A 25,275-nucleotide genomic window follows, 5' to 3' on the forward strand; every position below is an offset into this window, starting at 1 on the left:
AAATGTGTTAATTAATAATGTAGTTGATTAAGAAGATATAAGTCTTCTGCAATCCGAGCCCATGGGCCTAGGAAGGGAGAGGATGCATTCCTGGTGCATGTCAAGTTTCAGGGCTGCCACACGGGGGACTTGGGGACTGGTAAGTGAGGATCCACGTCAGAGTTGAAGGGACATTACAGACCCCAGCTCACAAGACACAAAGAACACTGCCGACCGTCACATATTCAGTTGCTAGATATTAGTGAGGAGGACAGATGAAGAGGTGGAGTTCAGGGGATTTTTAGGGCAGTGCAACTGTTCTGTGTGACACCATAATCTGTAGATGGACAAATGGAGCTTTCAATAGAAAAAAATGAGGTCAAAGAAAACAAGGTGAAAGAATAACAGGGTGAACCAAGAAGACAAATGGGAAGAGAGGTCAGCAAAATGACAGCCAAGTCATGAACAAATGTCAACAGTAAATAAACCAAAACCATATTATGTTAAATTGGGGGCAATAACACAGATTGATAAATCCTTACCTTTCTCAGCTTTTCTGGGGAAAATTCTAAGCCAACAAGAAAAAGAGTGAAAAACACACCAAATTCTCCTAATGTCTCCACTTGCACAATAGACTGAAAAACAAGAAAATTTTCAAAACATATAATTTAACATATTTAACACATTAAGTATATTTACCAGAACATCTTGTACTAACATAGGGACTATCCCCAAATAAGCATATTTTTAAAACAAGTAATTCTTTGAATTTCCTCTATCTGAGATAACCTGGACTTCCAGATTATAGTGTGGGTTTTCCTTTTTTTTTTTTTTCTTGATTAGCTGGAGGAATTATTTTATTTTCTAAGAACTAGCTCATGAATTCATCTGTTTTAAAGTTCATTAACTGCTGATCTGTTATCTTCATTAGTTCCTTTCTTTAGCTTTCTCTGGGGGATGGGGTGGCATTAAACTTGAGTTTAAGGATGAAGTAATTCAGTGGTTCACTCTCATTTGGGTTTCAGCGTGACTAAGTGTGTGAATTTTTTCCTGAGTACCACATTTGGTCGTATCCCACAGGTTTTGATATACAGTGTTCTTAGGTTCTATATTTATTATGGTCCTTCATTTGCTACTTATTTTTAATGTTATTACACTACTATAGTACATAATTTTGTTTATACTACTATATTTGGTACTATTATATTATGTATTTACATTTGAGATTTTCATTGTTCATTTTTTTTAAATGTTCCCTGAACATCTGAAAATAAAGTACAGGCTCTCATGCATCTGTATGTTGTCCTGACCCCAGCACACTTACTCAGTTTGTCAGCTATTAACATTATGAATCCTGCCCTCTTTATTGGCATCTCTCCTCCTTTCCATTTTAATTTCTTAGTTGCTTTCTTTTTCTTTATTAAGGTATTACATATGTGTCCTCATCCCCCTGGTGTCTGTGTCCATTGGTTAGGCTTATATATGCATGCATACAAGTCCTTTGGTTGATCTCTCCTCCTTACCCCCACCCTCCCCTACCTTCCCTCTGAGGTTTGACGGTCTGATCGATACTTCTCTGTCTCTGGATCTGTTTTTTTCATCAGTTTATGATGTTCATTATATTCCACAAATGAGTGAGATCATATGATATTTATCTTTCTCTGACTGGCTTATTTCACTTAGCATAATGCTCTCCAGGTCCATCCATGCTGTTGCAAAAGGTAAGAATTCCTTCTTTTTTTAGAGCAGCGTAGTATTCCATTGTGTAGATGTACCACAATTTTCTAATCCATTCATCTGCTGATGGGCACTTAGGCTGTTTCCAAATCTTAGCTATGGTAAATTGTGCTGCTATGAACATAGGGGTGCATATATCCTTTCTGATTGGTGTTTCTAGTTTCTGGGGATATATTCCTAGAAGTGGGATCACTGGGTCAAATGGGAGTTCCATTTTTAGTTGTTTTGAGGAAACTTCATACTGTTCTCCACAATGGCTGCACCAGTCTGCATTCCCACCAGCAGTGCACAAGGGTTTCTTTTTCTCCACATCCTCGCTAGCACTTTGTTTTGACTTAATCTTTATTGTACTTGCCTCCATATTATCTGCAAACCTTTTAATAGGTATCTTTTAATAGGATAGTTTATTCTATTTACATTTATTGTTATAACATCCTTTTCTAACTTCTTTCATGTCTTCTGATTTTTATGCTTCCTGACTGCTATTTTTAATTTTATTTTTCATCCCTTTTAAAAATCAGGCTGTAACCTATGACTTCAAAGTAACATACTTAAACCTATACTTCTCAACTTAATAAATGAAAGCCTATCAACTTCCTCCTAGGAAAAGATACATATTTTAGTACAACTATACTTCCTCTTACCCACCTCCCATTTTTTACTAGTGTGTTCTTGCATTTTTATCTTGGACTACTGTAATTACATTATTTTTCCATGGTATAGCTGATTTATTAAGAATTATAGTATCCAGTTGTATCTATTTAGCTATTTAGCCTTAATTCTTTGCTTATGAGCTATCTTTGCTGTTAAGGGGGAAAAAGGAGAAAACAGCTGTGTTTGTTATTGCTTGCAAATCCTCTGGAAAGGGAGGGATGTGACATGAACAGGAAGAGATTTTTCACTTACAGCTTTTTATTGTTTTCAATCATGTGAACATTACCTATTCAAAAAGTTAAATTAAAACCATTCTTCCCAGAGGCCACCCTGCCAAGCTGAGCCCAGTCCATGAGGGCCCTCACACATTGGTTAGCTATTCTACCACTCACTAAGGTTCCAGGCTTTTAGCTTGGAGCAGTTGAGCACAACTTCTCCTCATCGGGCTAATCTTACCCACTGTTAAGATTAGTTTGATGTGCTCTAGCTCAGCGGTAGCCAATCGGTGGTCCATGGACCACCAGTGGTCAGTGAGGTCTGAAAGGTTGACGACCGCTGCTTTAGCTGGTTTGGCTTAGTGGATAGAGTATCGGCCTGCAGACTGAAGGGTCCCAGGTTCAATTCTGGTCAAGGACACATGCTCGGGTTGCGGGCTCAATCCCAGGAGGGGGTGTGCAGAAGGCAGCCGATCAGTGATTCTCTCTCATTGATGTTTCTATCTCTCTCTCCCTCTCCCATCCTCTCTGAAATCAATAAAAATATATTAAAATAAGTAAGTAAATAAAAATAATTAGTTTGGTGTGATGATTTCTTTGCACCCTCTTCTGCTGTTTTCCGGTCTGAGTAAGTCACAGAGGTCCTTTTGACCTGATACAGATGTCTTAATCAGCAGTAAGGAAATGAGGCTGCAAGTGGAGCATTCCACAACGCTCCCCCATTCGCCTACTCCTATTCTGTCCAACTGGGAAGCGTCAGTGAGGTTTGCAAATTCTGTTGCCTATTTTCCACCATCCTATATTGTTCCTTCTGTGTGGGCTCATGGCACCTATTCTTGGCGCACTCTTTCCATTTTGTCCAAATTGTGAGTATTTAAGTGAGAAATTTTGAAACCCCCAAAATGCTGGGAACCTCCTTTCTGTAAAAAAAATGCTGTCAATGTAAGATGATGCTCACTTCAATTTGTTCAGCAAGCAGACTCAGTGCCTCACTGTCTCTCGGGTTTCTCACAATACCCTCAGTGGCCGGCAAACTGCGGCTCGTGAGCCACATGAGGCTCTTTGGCCTCTTGAGTGTGGCTCTTCCACAAAATACCGACTTCTGTGCATGGGCCACGAAGTTTCAATTGCATTGTACATGCGCGCCCGCACGTGGTATTTTGTGGAAGAGCCACACTCAAGGGGCCAAAGAGCCGCATGTGGCTTGCGAGCCGCAGTTTGCCGACCACTGCCCTACATTTATGATTAATAATTCCTCACTACTTTATCAGTTTTCAATGTACTAAGAATTTTAAAAAATACACTTAATCTAGCATTTTTAGTTGCTTTCAGTCTCTGAATAATCTAGTCCATCAACTACTGGAAATAGAATCTTTAAGACTAACATAATTTAAAGACATGATCAGGGTTATTTTCTCTAGTCAGGTCACCCATTGATTAACAAACCAAATTACTTTCTTATGGTTTAGAGCTTTCTTATGAAACTTTAAAGGGCATCTTCTTTAATATGATTTATAAGAAATTGTTATCTTCATTAATTCAAGTTCAAAACTTTTTAAGAATGTTTTCATGGCTGTTTTTTTTTGTACTGTTAAACAGATACTGCAATGGTTAAATTGTGTTCTTACCTTAATACTATTTAGTCCTGAAGGTCCCAGAAGTACACCACAAATAATATAACCAAACATTGTAGGCAATCCTATTGTTGTGCATAGCCAGCCACAAGGTAAAGACAACATTCCTATGGTAACAATGTCCTAATGCAAGAATAAACAAGAAATACAAAAACTTAAGATAATAGTTGTCAAGAAAGGCTGGTTAATGGAGAAAGCAGGCTGGGATAGTATCATGATTTCACTGAATGAGAATAAAGGACAGATGAGGAAACTAAGGGAGGGAATTTTTACTACTACAGTGTACTATAGAGAAGTTGAAAACATGCAGAATGTATTCTGGGAGTAGATGAGGTTAGCACCTAATGGTCTAGCAATTATAGCAAAATTTGTCTGTTTTGCTTAAATCCTGTAATAGTATTCTAAGAATCCTGAGCACTAGCGCTCTATTTAGTCTTCTAGTGTGGGAAATCTTCAGAGCTGGTGTCCTAGTTTAACTACTTACCTTCTCCATTGGTTTTCCCACCACATAAAGTCAATATAACCATCATAGTCGTAATTGATTTAGGCAAGAATCATTAGTGGGTACTACAACTACTGGTTAAAGTTTGACAAGGAGCAGAATGTCATATAATCTCAAAATTTTCCCCCAGAAATTATGTATTACCTACAAAGGTAAGAACAAGAGTAACTTATAGTGGAGACCGCACTCATTCAGAGGCACTAATGTGTTCATTTTGCAGACTCAGCCCTTCCCAGTTGCTATTCCAGCCACAACCATCTGCTGAGTTTTACCTAATGATTCAAGTCTATTAATACAGGAGTCTGCCCCTTACAGTAGACAGATCTTCCTCTCAGCCTGTCTGTGTTGACACCATCTCTAAGAGTAGGTTATTTGCCTGGGTTTCTTTTCCTGTGCCAAGGAGCTCTGCTAGAGACCTGACAGTTTATCTAGACTCTGCCAGCCTTCCCTGAGCAGGCTGAACCATGTCACTCATATCTACTCCCCATTTCTGTCCAAATCCAAACAGTGATCCTGAACCATAACACCATCAACTTCAAGCCTGTACATAATTCTGTATTCTAGAATGGTTTCCTTAGAGTTCAGAGGTCTGCACCTAACTCAGTCTGGAATGCCAGTCACCGGTGGAGGAGACAGTTCTCACACTGCAACCCCTGCTCCCGGTCTAAAGAAAGCCATATGTGATACCTTAGCCAAAACTTCTCTGCTTCATAAGAAGGTTCTATTTTAGTGAATATCGTTTTTAGATAGCTGAAGATTTAATCCCATTATATAACTCAAAAAGTCTTCCAAACTCTCCAAAGCAAAATTAATTTTCATTTTAAACATTAAAATGCTTTACTAATATTCTTTTGGGGAAAAATAAAAGTAAATGTTTTAAATCACAGAAAACGTAGGGAATTCTAGTAGACTCTCTCTACTAGGAAGAAGGCTGCATACCCTAATATAATACTCAGAATATAGAGCTTGATCTTATTTGCCATGTAGACCAGGAGCTGGGAGGGGAGTTGTGGAAATTAAGCCCAGCACATGATTTTGAGAGGAGAGCAAGCAGACAGACAGGCTACCTTTATGAAGTGGTGATCTGCACGTGGGATTGTTGAATCTCTGGGCTTGGTCAAAATATACTGGTTGTTCTGGGAGTCAATCAGCATGCTAAGACCCAAGTCATCCTCCACTTCCCGCTTAGTGAGATTTTGCTTGGAGTTGGCCTCTTCTTCCTCCACCCTCAGAACTGCCTCAAAATTGACCCCTTTGACCTGTAAGAATAACCAATATTATGAAATGAAAACCAATAAAATGTTTTCAAGTTCAATATCTAGAGAATAAATTCTACACAGAAGAATAATAGTTATGTTTTTAGTATTTTGTCAAGTGTGAAAAAAGATCAATAAATGTTCATTAGCATTCATTTGAAAATTTTCAATTACGAAAGTGATTTTAAGGATGGAAGTGTTTAAGATGTCTATTACTTCTAAATACCTACTTTACCTAATTCTGCGGGTGACATTGTGATGTGTAAAAATACAGGGGTAGGCTGAAGTAGGTTTACAGTTGTGAGTCCATGAAACAGTTTATTCTTATATTATCATAATCATAGCCTGCATGACTTTTGCCATATGAACTGTAGACCCACTTTTGCCTGCCCCATAGGTCTTCATCCCCTTTCCTGGCTTATAGCTCCCCAAACCCATGTAATTCTCTAAGTGATAATGAGCGATGGGAACATCTCTTGTTATATCCCGTCCTTTGTCCTTGGTTCCTGAAATAGCTCCCAATCGAGATGAAAGAAGTATCTTATTATTAAGCACAAGCCCTAGCAACCTTACCTGAGTTTATATTTGTGAGGTGCTATTTGGAAAGCCCTTAGATAACCACAGGACTGGGCTGGTCATCAGAGGAACTAAGCATATGAGAGGGTTGACCTTTCAGCCCTACCCAGACCTCCAAGAGGGGAGAGGGGCTGAAGACTGAATTAATCACAAACCTACATAATGAAGCTTCCTTGAATATCCTTCAAGACCGGGGTTCAGAGGGCATGGGAGCGCTATACTCTTTCCTCACACCTTGCCCCATGCACCTCTTCCATCTGACTCTTCCTGAGCTATATCCTTTAACTGGCAATCTAGTAAGTAAACTGCTTTCCTGAGTTCTGTGAACTGCTCTAGCAAATTATGGAACTCGTGGAGGAGGGTTGTGGGATCCTCCAAGGTGACAACCTGGGACTTGGGATTGGTGTTTGACATTGAGGGGACAGTCTTGGACTTGGATGGAGCCCTTATCTGTGGGGTCTGTGCTAAGCCCAGGCAGAGTCAGAACTTGAGAACTGTTTGGTGGGGGGGGGGGAGCGAGGGGAATCCTGATGCCCTAGGACAGTGGTCGGCAAACTGCGGCTCAGCAAACCTCGGCTCGCGAGCCACACGTGGCTCTTTGGCCCCTTGAGTGTGGCTCTTCCACAAAATACCGACTTCTGCACATGGGCCATGAAGTTTCAATTGCACTGTACGTGCATGCCCGCACATGGTATTTTGTGGAAGAGCCACACTCAAGGGGCCAAAGAGCCGCATGTGGCTCTCGAGCTGCAGTTTGCCGACCACGGCCCTCGGAGGTCAGAGTGTTCAGGGAGCAGTGATTAAAGGGAACAAGTGTTTTACTTTCAAGGGCATATTCTTTCAAAAATTCATAGCCCTTAAAATGCTTATGAGTTCTCCTCCATCCCATAATTAGAAAGTTTTAAAAACACCCCATTCCTTTCACTCAATTTTCATTCTCCCACCTTTTTCCTCTGAGCTTGTTCTAATTTGTTGGGTTTTTGTGGTTTTTTGTTTGTTTTCCTTTTTATTACCTAACCCATTTCTGAGTCCATGCCAAGACTCACCATTTTCAACACTAATCTCATTTATTCCCCCAAAGAATCCTGAACATGTAACAGTGAGCAGTCTAAAATCTTGCTTCTGATATGCAGATCATTTCCTACAGTTTATTGCTCCTCTGGCCAGTCAGCATTGAAACCCAACTGTCCAGAGCAAGCCTTCTTGAAACCAGTCCCAATCCTCCTGAGGGCACAACTGGGAAACAAAGGTGAGCCATTGAGGGGGGACTGACAAAACATGAGCAAATAAAGGATAACTGATATACTTCTGCAGCACCAAGCCAAATTATTTTTATTTTTTAGTTTTCTTTGTTTTCGATCTACACTAAACATATACATGCAAACCATTTCAACAACACATCCTTTCAGTAAGCAGCTCGGTCTCAGCAGTTGAAGAAGCAGTGGTTCTGGAATGCTACTTACTGATTTATTGTCATCAAAAGCGTGTTCTTCTATTTCCTCCTCTAAACGGTCAGCTGCCTTTCTTACATCTTCAAGAATTTCATCAAGCATGGATAAACTTTTGTTTTGATGTTGCATATTTTTAAGGGCTTCAACTTGATGTTTTTCTGCTGCCAGAAGTTCCACATATTCTGTCTCTTCCTATTCATTTGTAAGAAATAAAGAATGGGGTTTATTAAAAAATAAACCAGTGTATCACTTTGATTCAGGTACCTGGTCCAACCACACCAACACACTCTATCCAATATTCCTGCCCATAAGTGTATTATTCTAGCTCCTGTCAATTAGGGAAAGTCAAGGACCACCATCCTATATTCAGTCCATCACTGAAGGGCACACTGTTATGTGGCGTATGACTGTATTTCTACCCAAAATGCCATACTTTGGTAAAGAAAGTTTAATAAATCTGCATCTTCTCTACTTTTTAAGCTATGTAGTAATACCATAGCCTTTCTATGAAGATGAAATTATATTTTATATATTTAAGTGCCTGGCACCTAATACATGGCTTAAATGATGGCTATAAGAAATTACATAATAAATATCACATCTGACACAGTAATAGTTTCTTCTCATTTTAAAAGTATACTTCATCAAAATCCTTGAAGAAAGTCAACCTTCACACAGAAAGGAATTCTTGTTAGAAACTCAAAATGTTGACTGCAGTTACAAACATATTTATTTCCACATCAGTTTATGGCAGTGGTCGGCAAACTGCGGCTCGCAAGCCACATGCGGCTCTTTGGCTCCCTGAGTGTGGCTCTTCCACAAAATACCACGTGCGGGCGTGCACATACAGTGCAATTGAAACTTCGTGGCCCATGCGCAGAAGTCGGTATTTTGTGGAAGAGCCACACTCAAGGGGCCAAAGAGCCGCATGTGGCTCGCGAGCCGCAGTTTGCGGACCACTGGTTATGGGATAACTTCAGTAAGTATTTCAATGACCCAAGTATTTCACAATACAGAAAAGCATGAGAGAATGACTCCTTCTAGAAGTGGTAAAATGTAACTACGCTAAGATATTACGCAAAAGGAAAAGATTCTCCTACACAAGGGATTTTCCCTGGGCGTGATCATTATGAACAGGGGCCCCTGGCAGACCACCCCTGCTGAAGCATCAGCCCCTCTGCATTTCCCCTTTCCCTCTACTTCCCAGCTCAGAGTGTGAATGGCTCTTTCTGTAAATGAGTGAGATAGCTAACCTTTATGGCAGCCTCTCTCAAGGCCTCCAGGCGCTGCCGGCTGCTCTCTTTCATGTTCACCACGTCTTTGTAATCTCCCTGCAGGGCTCTCTGGAGCCCATAGATAGCCTGGAAGACGGAATTTTCACTTTCATTCAGCTCTTTTTGAAAAATTTCAAACGTGTGCACCTGGAACAGCTTCTCCTCATCCGACAGGCCCGCGTCTTTTTCCACTGCTCTGATAGCGCTTTTCAGCTTGTTAAGAACCACGGTCTTCTGGCGGAGAAGCCCGGAGAGCTTCCTGCAGCTATCTAGGACCCACTGCTTCCTGTGCGTGATGGCTGCCCCTTTGCCTCGGTGTAACTTGATGGCGTGTTTCGCTACCTCTTCATGTTCCGTAGCATTTGCTATCAAATGAAGCAATGGGAGCAACATCCAGAAGTAATTTTTTTCCAATACCTTCATGATCCAGTTTTAGAGGACAGGGCAAGGCAGGCCACAGATTTCTGCTAAGCTGAGCATGCATTTTAGATACACATTTTTAGCTGAAAAAAATAAAAAGGTTTATTACCACATATACTTGAATGATGATTCATCATTACTGAAATCAGAGTTAAAGTATTACATAATTACATCCAGAAAACTATCACTGTTCTGAAAAAAGTTATTTTTTTCTATATTAATATTAACATCTGCACTATTTATTGCACTGAGGTTAAGTTCAAATACTGAATGTTAAAGTATGTGCCTGGTAAGAACCGAGACTAACGGTTATATCTGAATTTAAAGGAAATATTTTTAAAGAAAAAAACTCAGCCTCATATATCTACTAAGTCTACCAAGTGCAAAAGACAAAACCACTTCTATGTAAGAGGCTCATGTATCAAAGACCAGACACTTTACAAATCAGTGAACCACTGGGGGAAGCATTCTCCAGATCATTCCAGACATGATATGTTTTGAGGTACTATTAGCTTGCTTTGCCATATCGTTTGCTTTCCAAAATCAGTTGGAATTTTAATAGATTTCCAAAGTCAGTCGATTAAGTGCTAATGAGATAGCAAGGATAGACAATAAAATCTCCAAATATAATCACATCTGGGTCTCCAGGGCTTTATAAAACATTTAAACATTTCCAATCATCCAAATTCAGGCTCCATCCCTTTAGGAAGGCCTCCATCAATGTGTACGATTTTATCTGGCAACTGAAGCACAGAGAGGACCCTGGACACACAAGTTGAAGGTTTCAGTACAGGCAGCAGAGGGAGCTGAGCTGTGGTGTCCAGATTAGAGGCCAGGAAAGCTTTATCAAGGAGCAGGGGCAGCTGTGGCAGCAACGTCACTAAGAAAAAATGACCTCAGAGGTAGTAGAATAGACTAAAGAAGGACGAAGTAACAAATGCAAGAGAGGCCAGTAGATACACCCTAAAAAATATCCACTTAACCTGGCAACTAGGAGCTCACTGGGTACAAGAGCATAGGCCAAAAAAGAAAACAAAACACAATTTTCCACAGGAAATAAAACATTCACATACACCATCTAATCATTCTTAATAGTAGCATCCAATGCATTATCATGTCAAGAATTCTTACTCAACTGTAAAATAAACCAATATTTCCCCTACCTGAGGGTCTGCTTACTAAAATATTTAGTGATACTTTAATTTCACTGATAATCCTAATTCTAATCAGTTTAATGTGGTTTCCCAGGCAAAGCAGATTAAATGCAGCAAATATAAAAGTGTGGTATTTCTACAGCTAGAATTCTGACCAAACCCAGAAATGACAGCCAACAGAGAGTGCAGACAAAACAGAGCTTAGGAAAAAGAAACACAAGAACTCAGCAAAGACTAGCAGCCCAGGTGACCTGGTGAGGGCCGAACTGTTCTGTGCACTTCAGCAGATCCTAAAAATACCACTACTTGAGGCTAGGAGAGCCACCAAGGTTCAGAATGATAATGAAAAGTCACCAAAAAAAGAGACTATATTCTGGTTAAAAAAGTCAGGAGACTATTCAATTTCAATACATTTTTAGATACTTCAGCTCCTAATGTTACAAGAATTCACTTACCTAAAACAGTTCACTTCTTAATAAGACAGGATAAATGAGAACTTGCTGTTTGTTACAGTTCTAATACAACTTTAAGTAAATGTTCCCACCTTAAAAGTAAATAAATGATTAACCAATCACAGTAATACCTAGCAATATAGTTGATCTGTTAGTTTAATGACTCATTTAATTGCTAAGCTTCTATTGTACAAAGGGAGAGCAAGAATTGAATCGTTACTTCAGAAGTATACACTTTTAGTATATTTCAGAACCAAAACAGAAATTTCAGATGCTTCATTAATGCCCTCCATTTCCCCACCAAAGCGATTTTTATGGATTTTAAACTTCAGAAAAATAACCTGCTGCATAGTTTGTGTGTGAATAACACCCCTTCTTTAATTCCTGGTTCCTTCCTTAAACAAGTCCCTGAAATTAAATAGCTATTCTTCTAAATCATAATACCCAAGGGAGTTATTAATTTTTATGAGAAATGTTTGAGAATTTTATTTGTAGTCAAACTAATATTTCCACTGAAACAAGCTTAAATCATCAACATGAAACTGAAATTTTTTATAGACCCTTAAAATATGAATCACTCCTTTTTCATAAACTCATTTTTCCTTCAAACTTGGCTACCAAATCCTATGGACTACTAAATTGTAACATGTTTTTTCCTGAGTGAATAGAAACATTTTTAGCTTCAGGGTTATTTTGTTATTGTTATATTTCATTACTAAAAAGACACTTTTGGGATTTGTTGTGTTTTTTATAACAAATTCTTCAAGTTTCTGTATCTTGAACTACTGATACATACAACCTGGAACAGATCTCAAGCCTGTCACACGCACTGTACTATTCCATTTACACAGCGTTCTTGAATGACAACCTGTAGAGCTGGAGAACAGATTGTGGTTGTCAGGGACGGGTGAGGAGGTGGTAGTGACTATAATAAGGTAGCAGGAGGGACCTGTGGGACAGAAATGTTCTGTGTCTTGACAGTGGTGTGGCCACACAAATCTATGCGTGTGATACAACTGTACAGATCCTGACACATACACACATGCATGTAATACTGGTGCAATCTGAATAAGGGGGTGGATTATATCAATGCAATTTCCTGCTTATGCTAGTTTTGTAAGGAGCTACCATTGGGGAAAGCTGGGCAAAGGGTCTACAGGATTTCTCTGCATTATGTCTTACAACTGCATGAGAATCTACAATCACCTCAAAATAGAGTTTTAAAATTTCTACATAAATGTTTACGTTTCCCCACTAAATCTTTATTACGTGTAATGACCACCATTTACATTGCAGAGCAAGAAACCAAGCTCATGACATTTTTCATACCTTTAAAAAACTAGAAAATGCCCTAAAACAGAGCCAGAGTCATCATTTTCAGGATGACTCAGCTACAGTTAAACCCTGGGTTACTTTTCACTTAGAGCAATAGCAAATTCAATACTTTGAGCACAACCCCTCCCCCAAAGTTTCTATTTGAAAAAGTTTCTATTCCAACATTAATTAAAATATATATCTCCACCCGGCCTGAGTGGCTCAGTTTGGTTGAGCATCCTCCCGTGCACTGAAGAGTTGCCGGTTCAATTCCTGGTCAGGCACGTGCTTGGATTGTGGGTTTGATCCCTGGTCAGGAAGACTACGGAAGGCAACTGATTAATGTTTCTCTCTCTCTCTTCCTTTATCTAAGCATGTCCTCAGGTTAGGATTAAAATAAATAAATACACACACACACAGACACACACACACACACACACATTTCCCCAACTTATCAAATTTCTAATGAGTTTTGCTTGTTTTTGTAAATGCAGAACAGGAATCTCAAAACTTTAAAACTGATAAGGTTATTTGATTAAGAAGAATAATAGCCGAACCGGTTTGGCTCAGTGAATAGAGTGTCGGCCTGTGGACTCAAGGGTCCCAGGTTCGATTCCGGTCAAGGGCATGTACCTTGGTTGCGGGCACATCCCCAATGGGGGGTGTGCAGGAGGCAGCTGATCGATCTCTCTCATCGATGTTTCTAACTCTCTATCCCTCTCCCTTCTTTTCTGTAAAAAATCAATAAAATATATTTTTTTAAAAAAGAAGAAGAATATTTGTAATAAATGTCTTGAATGATTTAGAATAAATCATTTAGAATAAATCATGTCACTCAAAAGAACTTCTGATACTTTAAATTTAGTCATTTTACATTAAAATCACATTACTCTCATTCTATAGAAAACTTTTAGCAATTCAGAAATGTCACATATCGTTTATTGGATAAAAAGCTGAAAAGCAAAGCATAAATAATGTAGCCTCAGATTAGGCTTTTTCAGAACAAAGTCACTGAAGTTAAAGATTTCTCCCATACACCTCTAACAGTGAGCCCCATCATGACTAGAGTATGTGAGGAAACGTTCTTCTCAGACATCTGCTGCTGGGACCCCCAGAGCCCAGAGCCCTAGGGTTATGGAGTCCCTTTAGGCACAGGGGAGGCCACCAGAGGGGAACAGAAGCAGCTAGTCTTTTTTCCATTTTTTATAATGGGCTAAAATTTGAAAACCTCACAGCTCTGCTGCCCAACCCTCCTTTGCTTCTCTTCCTCTGGACCTTCCAGACCAGTGGTCACCAACCTTTCATTCCTCATGGACTACCAGTTGGCGACCGCTGTTCCAGAACACTCAGATTTACCAGATCAACTGCTGAAAAAGAGTCTAGTTTATTCACTGCACTAGTGCAGCAGCACTGTCTGCCTGGCACAGGCCACCTGCTCCCCACAGTTCACAGGATAGCTCAAGGGGGGATGCTAGCCCCACCCACCCAGCTAAACCTGGCCCTAGGGGTGGGGGGGTACTGACCTGGTGCTTGGGCTATGTGCAGGAAATTCTGGAGCAAGCAGTGTGGGTGTGGCAGAAACAGAGGGTCTAGTACCAGTTATTTAGCTTCCTCTGAAAAACTAAAATATGGAGAATATTTATATTTAACTAGAGGCCTGGTGCACGAAATTCATGCGGGGTTGGGGGGGGGGGGTGTCTTTCAGCCCGGCCTGTGCCCTCTCACAGTCCAGGAGCGCCTCCATTGATCGCCCCTGCAGAGGGAGGCCCCGCCCACCTGCCACAGCCCACCTGTCAGTGGCCTGGGCCTCCATCTACAGGGCTATAATGGGGCAATGGCTCGGCCCCTGACCAATCGCATTGCACCCGCCTTGGCTGGCCTGGCGCCAGTGGGTGTCATAGTGTGGTTGTCTGGAAGGTTGCTTGGCTGTCCAGTCTAATTAATGTATTACGCTTTTATTATTATAGATTATTATAGATGCTTTAAAATCAGAATTTCTTCATGATACCACTAACACTTCCAGGTTCAGTAAAAAACAGTAACTGAACAGGTAACAGAGGAGGAGCTCGTGGAAAAATCTAGTGAGGAAACTCCCCAACACAATCTACTGCAATCTAAGTTATGGAGGATTTAACTTAAAAAGCTTATTTTAAAATGTAACAAATCGAAGGATGTAAAGTAAAAAATAAAGCACTTACTATCCTGAAAATAGAATCTATAGTTATTCACATCCAATTAATAAAAGAATTGGAAAATTAGTTAAGAAAGGGAGAAAGAAAATTCTTACGGACATTAAAAACCTTCAAGGTATTTAATTGTTAATTAAACTCTACAAAAACGAAATATTCCATCGAGTGCTCCAATCATTGAGACACTACTTTTAAAAAATTAACATTGCAAGAGAAATCTGGAACCTGTAAGATGCTCTGACCCAAAGAACAACCAGAAAAAAAATGGATAAATATGAAAAGGCTGGGCTACCTTAGAGCTTGTGTCCCAAAGGGGTGTTGAGAATAGCCATTACATTGACTCAGGTGATATCAGGTGAGACCCAAAAAGAACTGAGCCTCAGGGCCTAGAAGGAGGCTGGAGGCCAGCGACCTGCCTTTGCTCTTTCCTTCAAGCCAGGAAGCCGGACTTGGGGAATAGGAAGGGAGCTGAGGAGTCCTGGGGAGTAGGAAGGGAGCTGAGGAGTCCTGGGGGAGTAGGAAGGGAGCTGAGGAGTCCTGGGGATGGGAAGGGAGCTGAGGAGTCCTGGGGAGTAGGAAGGGAGCTGAGGAGTCCTGGGGATGGGAAGGGAGCTGAGGAGTCCTGGGGAGTAGGAAGGGAGCTGAGGAGTCCTGGGGAGAGAAAGGGAGCTGAGGAGTCCTGGGGAGTAGGAAGGGAGCTGAGGAGTCCTGGGGGAGTAGGAAGGGAGCTGAGGAGTCCTGGGGAGTAGGAAGGGAGCTGAGGAGTCCTGGGGAGTAGGAAGGGAGCTGAGGAGTCCTGGGGGAGTAGGAAGGGAGCTGAGGAGTCCTGGGGGAGTAGGAAGGGAGCTGAGGAGTCCTGGGGATGGGAAGGGAGCTGAGGAGTCCTGGGGGAGTGGGAAGGGAGCTGAGGAGTCCTAGGGGAGTGGGAAGGGAGCTGAGGAGTCCTGGGGAGTAGGAAGGGAGCTGAGGAGTCTTGGGGAGAGGAAGGGAGCTGAGGAGTCCTGGGGGAGTAGGAAGGGAGCTGAGGAGTCCTGGGGGAGTAGGAAGGGAGCTGAGGAGTCCTGGGGGAGTAGGAAGGGAGCTGAGGAGTCCTGGGGGAGTAGGAAGGGAGCTGAGGAGTCCTGGGGATGGGAAGGGAGCTGCAGGAGTCCTAGGGATGGGAAGGGAGCTGAGGAGTCCTGGGGATGGGAAGGGAGCTGCAGGAGTCCTAGGGATGGGAAGGGAGCTGCAGGAGTCCTAGGGATGGGAAGGGAGCTGAGGAGTCCTGGGGATGGGAAGGGAGCTGCAGGAGTCCTAGGGATGGGAAGGGAGCTGAGGAGTCCTGGGGATGGGAAGGGAGCTGCAGGAGTCCTGGGGATGGGAAGGGAGCTGAGGAGTCCTGGGGGAGTAGGAAGGGAGCTGAGGAGTCCTGGGGGAGTAGGAAGGGAGCTGAGGAGTCCTGGGGGAGTAGGAAGGGAGCTGAGGAGTCCTGGGGGAGTAGGAAGGGAGCTGAGGAGTCCTGGGGATGGGAAGGGAGCTGAGGAGTCCTGGGGATGGGAAGGGAGCTGCAGGAGTCCTGGGGGAGTAGGAAGGGAGCTGAGGAGTCCTGGGGGAGTAGGAAGGGAGCTGAGGAGTCCTGGGGGAGTAGGAAGGGAGCTGAGGAGTCCTGGGGGAGTAGGAAGGGAGCTGAGGAGTCCTGGGGATGGGAAGGGAGCTGCAGGAGTCCTAGGGATGGGAAGGGAGCTGAGGAGTCCTGGGGATGGGAAGGGAGCTGCAGGAGTCCTAGGGATGGGAAGGGAGCTGAGGAGTCCTGGGGATGGGAAGGGAGCTGCAGGAGTCCTAGGGATGGGAAGGGAGCTGAGGAGTCCTGGGGAGTAGGAAGGGAGCTGAGGAGTCCTGGGGGAGTAGGAAGGGAGCTGAGGAGTCCTGGGGAAAGGAAGGGAGCTGAGGAGTCCTGGGGATGGGAAGGGAGCTGCAGGAGTCCTGGGGGATGGGAAGGGAGCTGAGGAGTCCTGGGGAGTAGGAAGGGAGCTGAGGAGTCCTGGGGGAGTAGGAAGGGAGCTGAGGAGTCCTGGGGGAGTAGGAAGGGAGCTGAGGAGTCCTGGGGGAGTAGGAAGGGAGCTGAGGAGTCCTGGGGGAGTAGGAAGGGAGCTGAGGAGTCCTGGGGGAGTAGGAAGGGAGCTGAGGAGTCCTGGGGATGGGAAGGGAGCTGAGGAGTCCTGGGGAGAGGAAGGGAGCTGCAGGAGTCCTGGGGGAGTAGGAAGGGAGCTGAGGAGTCCTGGGGGAGTAGGAAGGGAGCTGAGGAGTCCTGGGGGAGTAGGAAGGGAGCTGAGGAGTCCTGGGGGAGTAGGAAGGGAGCTGAGGAGTCCTGGGGATGGGAAGGGAGCTGCAGGAGTCCTAGGGATGGGAAGGGAGCTGAGGAGTCCTGGGGATGGGAAGGGAGCTGCAGGAGTCCTAGGGATGGGAAGGGAGCTGAGGAGTCCTGGGGATGGGAAGGGAGCTGCAGGAGTCCTAGGGATGGGAAGGGAGCTGAGGAGTCCTGGGGAGTAGGAAGGGAGCTGAGGAGTCCTGGGGGAGTAGGAAGGGAGCTGAGGAGTCCTGGGGATGGGAAGGGAGCTGCAGGAGTCCTGGGGGATGGGAAGGGAGCTGAGGAGTCCTGGGGGAGTAGGAAGGGAGCTGAGGAGTCCTGGGGGAGTAGGAAGGGAGCTGAGGAGTCCTGGGGAAAGGAAGGGAGCTGAGGAGTCCTGGGGATGGGAAGGGAGCTGCAGGAGTCCTAGGGATGGGAAGGGAGCTGCAGGAGTCCTGGGGATGGGAAGGGAGCTGCAGGAGTCCTGGGGAGAGGAAGGGAGCTGAGGAGTCCTGGGGATGGGAAGGGAGCTGAGGAGTCCTGGGGGAGTAGGAAGGGAGCTGAGGAGTCCTGGGGGAGTAGGAAGGGAGCTGAGGAGTCCTGGGGATGGGAAGGGAGCTGCAGGAGTCCTAGGGAGGCTTCGGGGACCCACACTGGCACCTCCCGCTTCCCAGCGCGTGAAGACGAGCTGGCCCCTGGGTTCCAGCCATCGCTGGGTCCCCCCGGCGGCTCCCCCGTCTTTCCTTGGTGATGGCCCAGAACAGCCAGTGGGCAGAAGGCGCAGCGGTTCTCAACCTGTGGGTCGCGACCCCTTTGGCGTCGAACGACCCTTTCACAGGGGTCACCTAAGACCATCCTGCATATCAGATACTTACATTACGATTCATAACAGTAGCAACATGACAGTTATGAAGTAGCAACGAAAATAATTTTATGGTTGGGTCACAACATGAGGAACTGTATTTAAAGGGCCAGAAGGTTGAGAACCACTGCTAGGTCGTCCGTGTGACCGTGTTGTTAGCCCGGCTACAGCAACGGGAACTCACACCTAAGTTAGGGTGCAGCGGCTGAGGTCTGTAAACCCACCAGCTGTGACCTGCCCACTCGGCGGCTTCCCCAGCTTTACCGTCCAGACTGCACTTCGCGCCACGGCCCCATCACACCCCCGGAACGCAATCCCGGGTGCACGGCCGGGGCTGTCTCCCCGGGAGGCGGCGAGGAAGGCTGACAATCCTCCTCTCACTCCGCAGGCTACACGCGCAGGGGGCGAGATGAGAGCCGGGCGCTGGGAGCAGAAAGGCCCTCGTCCGAGGGACCCCCGGAGAGGAGAGAAGGGGAGACCCCGCCCCGAGGGAAGCCCCAGGAAGGGAAGACTGACAGGAGGAGAGACCTAGGGTGGGAGCCCCGAGGGCCCGAACTTCGGGCCGGACCGAGGCTCCGAGCCCCGAGCCCGAACCCCGTACAGCACTCACCGGGATGCTCCGGACGCTCACGTCCTGGGTCCGGCTCTCCGGGGCCGGGTGGCGAAGGGTGGACAGGGACGCGGCTTCCCCGCATCCCTTCGCAGGCGGCGGGGCCGCCTCTGGTGCAGGGACAGGGACCGGGTCCGGTCACGGGGACGCCCCGAGCCGCCGACCCCCTCTCCCGATCGCCGTCTCCGCACTCACGGGCAGGAGGGAGTAGCTGCCCCTTTAAGGGGGTGGGCACCGGTGGCGACTCCAGGGCGGCGCGGTGCTCGCTGGGATTTGTAGGAGGGAGCGGGACCCGGGTACCTGGGCCCCTGGGCGGCGCAGTGCACGTCGGGATTTGTAGGAGCGAGCGGGCCTGAGGACGGTCGGCCCTGGGTGGCCGGTACACCTTGGAGTCGGGATTTGGGGCGGGGCGTGCGGGTCCCGCCGGCCCCCCGCGCGCCGAGCGCGTCGCGTGAAGGAGGGGCGAGGCCTGGGCCGGTCGGCTCCCGGGCGGATGGTGCACGCCGGGAGTTGGAGTTCGGTCGGCGGGACCTGTCACCGCCTCCCCTGCGCCCCTCCCCCGGCGGGTGTCCAGGGAGCCGTGGAAGAGGAAGGAGCGGCTGGAGCGGAGCGGGAGGCGGCGGCCGCGGCTCCTGCGCAGACGGCGGGGCCGGCGAGCAGCGGGGAGCGCCGGGGAGAATGGTAAGTGGCCCGCGGCGTCGCTTTCTGCCCGGCCCCTCCTGCGCACCCGGGGCCGAGGGGTGGGGGCCGGAGGGCTCGGGGGTCGGAGGGCCGGGGAGCGCTGGGCTCGAAGGTCACCGGAGCGGCGGGTCGAGGTCCGCCCTCCTGCGCGGGGGGCGCCGCTGGAGTAGGAGGGGCACGCAGGTGGGAACCGCAGGACCTGGGGCGAGCCCTGCGCGGTGACCTCAGTGCAGTGATGTGGTTGGACGGGATGGAGGTACCCGACCAGCGTGGGGGCTCGGACCGGTGCTCCCCGAAGCACGAGCCGCCGGGTGACCGAGGAGCCGGGACGTGTCGTGCCTACGCAGCATCCTCTCGGGGGTGAAATGGGCACGACAGTGCCTCTGAGCGGTGCCGGTAATTCCATTGTGGCCGGAACGTGGAGGTCGGGGTCGACCATGGCAGGACTACACCCACAGGGCCTCTTCTCGGACGCCGAGTGTAGTAGAGTTTATCAGGAGATAACGGGAGCCCTAGGAGGTTTTTTTAAAAAGTGGGGTGGTGTGTGATTTGATCATGTTCGCATTTTATAAAAAAGCCTTTGGCAGAGAGGATAGGTTGGACCGGTGGTGGTCAGGGCTGCAAGGAGACAAGTTAGGAAGTTGTAATGATTTAGAGCAGAAGCGGTGAGGACTTGAGCCAGAGATTGTCTGTAGGAATAAGGGGGAGGAGGAGAGGAAGGGGGGAAGACTTTTAGGGAACTCTTCAGAAAGGGAGAATAAAGGAAAGAAAGGACTCAGCAGTTTCTGGCTTGGGCATCTGAGCAGATGGTGAGATTATTCAGCAAAAAAAAAAAAAAAAAAGAAGAAGAAGATAGAGGGAAGAAGAGATTTGTGCGGGAAGACTATACGATAGTAACGAGGGGGAAATAGAAGGGTCCTGTGGTTAGTTGGACACAGAGATCTGGAGCTCGGAAAAGACGTCTCAGGAAATGTCTGATTACTTTGAAATGTAGTGGAAACCATGGCCATCGATGGGTTTCATCACTTAGTCAATAAACCCAGTGATTTCTCTTGGCGAGGAAAGGTCGTGCCCAAGATGTTGGGGGTTTGATGGTGAGCGAGCCAGACGTGGGTTTGGTGTTCTGACCCGTGCCTGGCTAGCAGGGGAGATAAGCACTCAGCATGCAACTATTTTATTACAGTTGGGATAAGTGCTAGGGAGTGGCACAGGTTCCAGGAACTCTTGTGGTGGGGTGGGTGAGTGGTGTCCGATGCCAAGGCAAGGAAGGCTTAGCCAGAGTGTGAGCCGAGCTCTCGGAAATGAGTGGGATGCCAGGCACAGCCAGAGGTGAGCAGTACTCCCGGGGGAAAGAACAGAATAGGTGGCAGGAGGTCTGCCTGGCGACAGCACCAGGAGCCAGGGGAAAGTGACACAGCAGGAGGCTTGTAAGGGGCCTGGAACCAGATTGTGCAGTCTTCTAGGGCAGAAAGAAAATGTTAGTCTTCGTCCTAATGGTACCGGGAGGCCAGTGGGAAGGTTCCCAGCAGGAGAGAACTAGTCCTGGAGGAATGTGTAGGGGAAAGAGTGGAGGCCTGAGACAGAACTTCAGGTTGGGAAGATTGGCCAAGAAGGAGCTGAAGACGGTCATGTCAGAGAAACGGGGAGACGAAAGAGAGTGGTCATAGAAACCAAGAGGGGGGGGTGGTCAGCAGTGCAGCCAGGAGGCACTTGCTGACTTAGGCAGGATGTGGCCCCCTCAGCAGGCAGAGACTACTCTCTCCAGCGCTTAAGGGGAAGGAAGGCTTAACTTGCAGAAGAGGACGGTGCAACCACTGCCGAGGCTGGAGATGCAGGAGTGTGAAAGGAAACGCTTGAGTTTACCACCAACCCCAGCGTGAAACAGAGTCCAAGTGACCAAGTTTATGTAATTAATTTGATCATTATTGTTGCCCTGGCAGCCCTAGTAAGTTGACCCTAAGAGAAAATTTGTTGTATTAGGTGGAAGGGCATTCATTGTAAGAATAACTTGTGTGGTTTTTTTTTCATTTTATGTGTGGTTAAGTCTTGATGCCCAGATTATGTAAATGATTTTTTCACAAGGTCATAGTTAAAATGTTTGAGACTTTTTCTATAGGTTAGGGATTTTATTTGCTGTTTCTACTGGTTATCCAGGTTTTTATTTCAAGAATTGTGTACATTTAATATTCTAAAACAATGAAACATAGAAAATGTCCCTCTCCCCCCTTAAAAGCTACCATTAATTTAATTCTCTTGACAGGGTAAGCTCTGGTCCTGCCAATTTATGGATTTAGTGCTGTTTAAATAGACCAGAGCTTTCTTCTTTCCCCTATAATGAATTCGTTTATGAGGCTTTTTCTTCTAGACAGCTTTATGCCAGTTCCCTTTTTTACAAATTGCAACTTGCAGTTTGCAAATTTAGCATACAATCTTTAGACTTAGCTTAATGATTTTTGTTTTTAATTGCTATTATCTTGTGGAGAAACTTGTAATGGGTAATATCAAATTGTTGCAACTTTAATGACAGTTCCCTTGCTTTTCATTCTGGCCAGAGACTTATGGGCTATACTTAGGCCCATGGCCACTGTTGCTCATTAAGAACTAGCACCTTCATACCACTTAGAGGTTCAAGGTTGTAGGATCTGTCTTATGACATAGCAGTCACTTGGAATAGATGGAAGAGGGATCTATTTATTTCTCTTAACTGCAGGTCTACCCATTTTGTAACTTATAGTAACAGTTCAGACCACTTTGTGGGCCTGGGTCCATATACTCCTGCACCTCTTCCAGGGTTTTCAAAAAGCATTCTCCTTTACACGTTGATATAATTTTTTGTCACATATTAGGAAAGGCTTCAAGAGCAGATTATCAAGAAAAGTGCCTTGAGATCAGGCATCACCATATCTTCCAGCTGTCTGTCAACACTTGGTATGGGTCTACCAATTATATAAACTGGTTAAATAAGTTACCTGACAGTATGCTACTCTGTTGATTAATCTAGAAGGTTCCAAGGGTATGATTGGGGAATTTTCTTTTGTGGTGGGATCTATATAACATAAAATTAACTATTAAAAAGTAAGGAGTTTTAGTTGCATTTAGTACTGTTTAGTACAATCACAACGTTGTACTACTACCACCAGCTCTGTATATTTCCAAACATTTTCATCACCCCCAAGAAAATCCCACATTCATTAACACTCACTCCCCGTTCCCCTCACTCCAGCCCCTAGCAGTCACCAATCTGCGTCATTCAATCTCTGTGGACTTGTCTCTTCTGGATATTTCATAAAAATGGAATTATTCATTATGTGACCTTTTGTGACTGACTTCTTTCACTCAGCATATTTGCGAGGTTCATCCACATCGTAACATCAGTACTTTATTTCTTTTTATGACTGTGCTTCATTGTGTGTATATACTGAATTTTGTTTTGCAACCATGACAAAATTTTTAAATCCAGCATTGATGGCAATTTCCATAATAAATATATCATGGTTATTTTTAATGGTGTGCCATTTTGAGATTGAACATCTGTTTCTATCTTAAGCTTTCTGAGGTAACGCTTGGCTTTGCCCACCCTCCCTTGGGGAGACTATCATAAAAAGATGCTAGCTTTATTTTTATCAGCCCACTATCAGAACTTATGGGATCTGCCCTAATTTAGATGAATTTGATCTTACCAAAGAATATACCTGGAACTCTTTTTTCTAGTTCTTTCCAAAGGCTCAATTTCAGGAAATAATGTATAGAATACATATTCCATGTATTCACCCTAGAATATAGATCAAGATTGTAAACTACAGACCATAGGCTAGCTGCCTGTTTTTGTAAATATAATTTTTTTAATCCTCACCTGAGGATTTATATTGATTTGATAGAGAAAGGAAGGGAGAAAGAGAGAAAGGAAACATCGATTGGTTGCCTCTTTAATACACTCTGACCAGGAATCCAACTCACAACCTTTTGGTGTAGGGGGTGATGCTCCAACAAACCGAGCAATCCGGCCTTGGCTGTAAATAAAGTTTTATTGGTGCACAGCATGTGCACTCATTTGCATGTTGTAAAGGGCTGCTTTCACTGCAATGGAAAAGTTGAGTAGCTGCAGTAGAGACCAATCAGCTCCTGATCTTGCTCATCAGTTGTTTGTTTGTTTGTTTGTTTGTTTAAAGTGCATTTATCTGCATTTTAAAAAATTCATTTCAGAGAGAGAAAAGGAGAAGGAGAGATAGAAACATCAATGACGAGAGAGAATTGAGAGAGAATCATTGATCAGCTGCCTCCTGCACACCCCCTAGTGGGGATTGAGTCTGAAACCCAGGAATCAAACCCTGATCAGGAATCAAACCATGACCTCCTGGTTCATGGGTTGACACTCTACCACTGAGTCACACTAGCCAGGCATCAGTTTTTAAACAGAATTCCGCCTTCCCCTATCCTCTGAGGAACCAATAGATGGGCTTAAATGTTCTGTGACAACCCTGAAATTGTATGCAAAACTATATGTACATGTGTGTACCACATGTACCACATATGTTTTCCTGGAGAAAGTTCTGTGACTTTCATCAGATTCCAAATGGGACCAAACACCCAAAATGATCAACATTGTTCTTAGTAGCCAAATCGTTAATTTTCTGTGTTACCCTAGATCAGTTCTCAAATGTTTTAGTCCCATGGCCCCTATACGCTTTGAAAAATTATTGGGACCCCAAAGAGCTTTTGTTTATGTGGGTCATAGCCATTGGTATGTTCCATATTAGAAATGGAAATGGAAAGTTTAAAAATATTTATATACTTAGTAATAATAAACCCATATGTATTTGCATTGCATTACCTTTTTGCAAGTTATCTTTAATGTCCAACTTAATAAAAGACAGGTTCTCAAGTGTTCTGCATTCACCCTGTTGTGATGATAGCACAAGCTGTGCAGCCTCTGGAAGCCTCTAGAGTACACCAATGAGAGTGAGAAGGGTGGAGAGTGGCTTGGAATCATTGTGGAGGTAGTTGTGTCATCATGGATCCCTGGGGCCCTCAGACCATACCCGGAGAGCAGTGTACTGGACTGCACTGTCTGTGCTCCTGCTGAATTATATATGCTGTGCTCTTTTGGCGTCAGCATGCGCGGAGGGGTGCCTTAAGAACAGCTCTGGAAGCTTGCCCTGCTGTTCGTTGTTGGCATCTTGGTGAGGAGTTGGTCTGGTACGAAGGGGACGTTGCGCACTGCCCTTTCATGAGCAGCCACAGGGGACCCTTCCTTTGGGTTTCAGTGCCAGGAGGAGCTGTGTCTCTTCTGGGCCACTGGTAGGTTTTTTAATCTTATAAAAACAGATTTTCCAACTAGTCTTATTTTCTTCTCTGCTCTGGCAACTGGGAAGCTTGGAGCTTAATTTTCAGCTCTTGTATGTGGTGTGCATGTCTGTATCGTGTCCTTGGCTTTCTTATTTTCCTTTTCCCCTCCTCTCAGTTTCTTCATCTATAGCTTGTTTTCCATTTACATATGTTTGTAAGTTACATTTTATTTTGTGTTTCTTTAAGCTGTCTCATCTTTTTTAAAACAAGATTGAGTTTAAATTCTCAATTAAGTAAAAATGTCCCCCCTATGTGTAAAGTATTAGCATCTTAGATTGAGTCCATTTTGGTTTACAGAAATTAGTGAATCACTTTTATTCCTAGTATCATTTTAATCAAGTTACCTTAGATAAATGGAAACTTTACCATCCTATATCTGGAAGTATTAAGGTTATTTTGTTTCATTATATACTATATATAGTACAGTTACTTGGCAGTTTTGCTATTTACTGCCTCACAGCCTCTGCCCTATTTTTCTATTTTATTTCTGTCTCATGTACACAGACATTCTTGCTATTAGTATCATATTCAATTAGTCGTAACAAGCTTTTTGTGCCTGCTTTTGGAACTTTTGTAAATTTTTTTCACACTATGCTTAATTGTGTGTGTATGTTTTGATCAATGTGGTTCTGCCGATTTTAAA

The 25,275-nt window shown here is 44.9% G+C and overlaps 2 protein-coding genes across 15 annotated transcripts in view; one reads left to right on the plus strand and one right to left on the minus strand.

The window, feature by feature from the left end:
• TMCO3 (transmembrane and coiled-coil domains 3) overlaps window positions 1-18,810 on the minus strand; it is a 45,353-nt gene extending 26,543 nt beyond the window's left edge. For 6 of the 8 annotated variants that reach the window (XM_070408549.1, XM_070408547.1, XM_070408545.1 and 3 more), the window contains exons 1-6: window positions 18,606-18,810; window positions 9,258-9,781; window positions 8,017-8,196; window positions 5,789-5,980; window positions 4,214-4,342; window positions 522-614 (exon numbers count right to left, since the gene is read on the minus strand). In XM_070408549.1, the coding sequence (XP_070264650.1) occupies window positions 522-614; window positions 4,214-4,342; window positions 5,789-5,980; window positions 8,017-8,196; window positions 9,258-9,701 (1,038 nt within the window). In that variant the 5' untranslated portion in view covers window positions 9,702-9,781; window positions 18,606-18,810. Of the gene's footprint in view, window positions 1-521; window positions 615-4,213; window positions 4,343-5,788; window positions 5,981-8,016; window positions 8,197-9,257; window positions 9,782-11,307; window positions 11,328-18,219; window positions 18,239-18,605 lie in introns of those variants that run through there. The other 2 variants (XM_070408544.1, XM_070408543.1) reach the window with 2 other exon arrangements.
• Window positions 18,811-19,140: 330 nt separating this feature from the next.
• DCUN1D2 (defective in cullin neddylation 1 domain containing 2) overlaps window positions 19,141-25,275 on the plus strand; it is a 32,774-nt gene continuing 26,639 nt past the window's right edge. For 2 of the 7 annotated variants that reach the window (XM_070408555.1, XM_070408551.1), the window contains exon 1: window positions 19,141-19,286. Coding sequence is in view for 1 of the 7 variants with exons in the window: in XM_070408550.1 (XP_070264651.1) it covers window positions 19,284-19,286 (3 nt within the window). In the remaining 6 variants the exon portion in view is untranslated. Of the gene's footprint in view, window positions 19,287-19,393; window positions 19,683-22,191; window positions 22,215-24,452; window positions 24,585-25,275 lie in introns of those variants that run through there. The other 5 variants (XM_070408550.1, XM_070408556.1, XM_070408553.1 and 2 more) reach the window with 5 other exon arrangements.

Source organism: Myotis yumanensis, unplaced genomic scaffold (assembly GCF_028538775.1).
Source record: "Myotis yumanensis isolate MYYU_CA2020_CCGP unplaced genomic scaffold, mMyoYum1.0.hap1 SCAF_3, whole genome shotgun sequence".
Taxonomy (NCBI): domain Eukaryota; kingdom Metazoa; phylum Chordata; class Mammalia; order Chiroptera; family Vespertilionidae; genus Myotis; species Myotis yumanensis.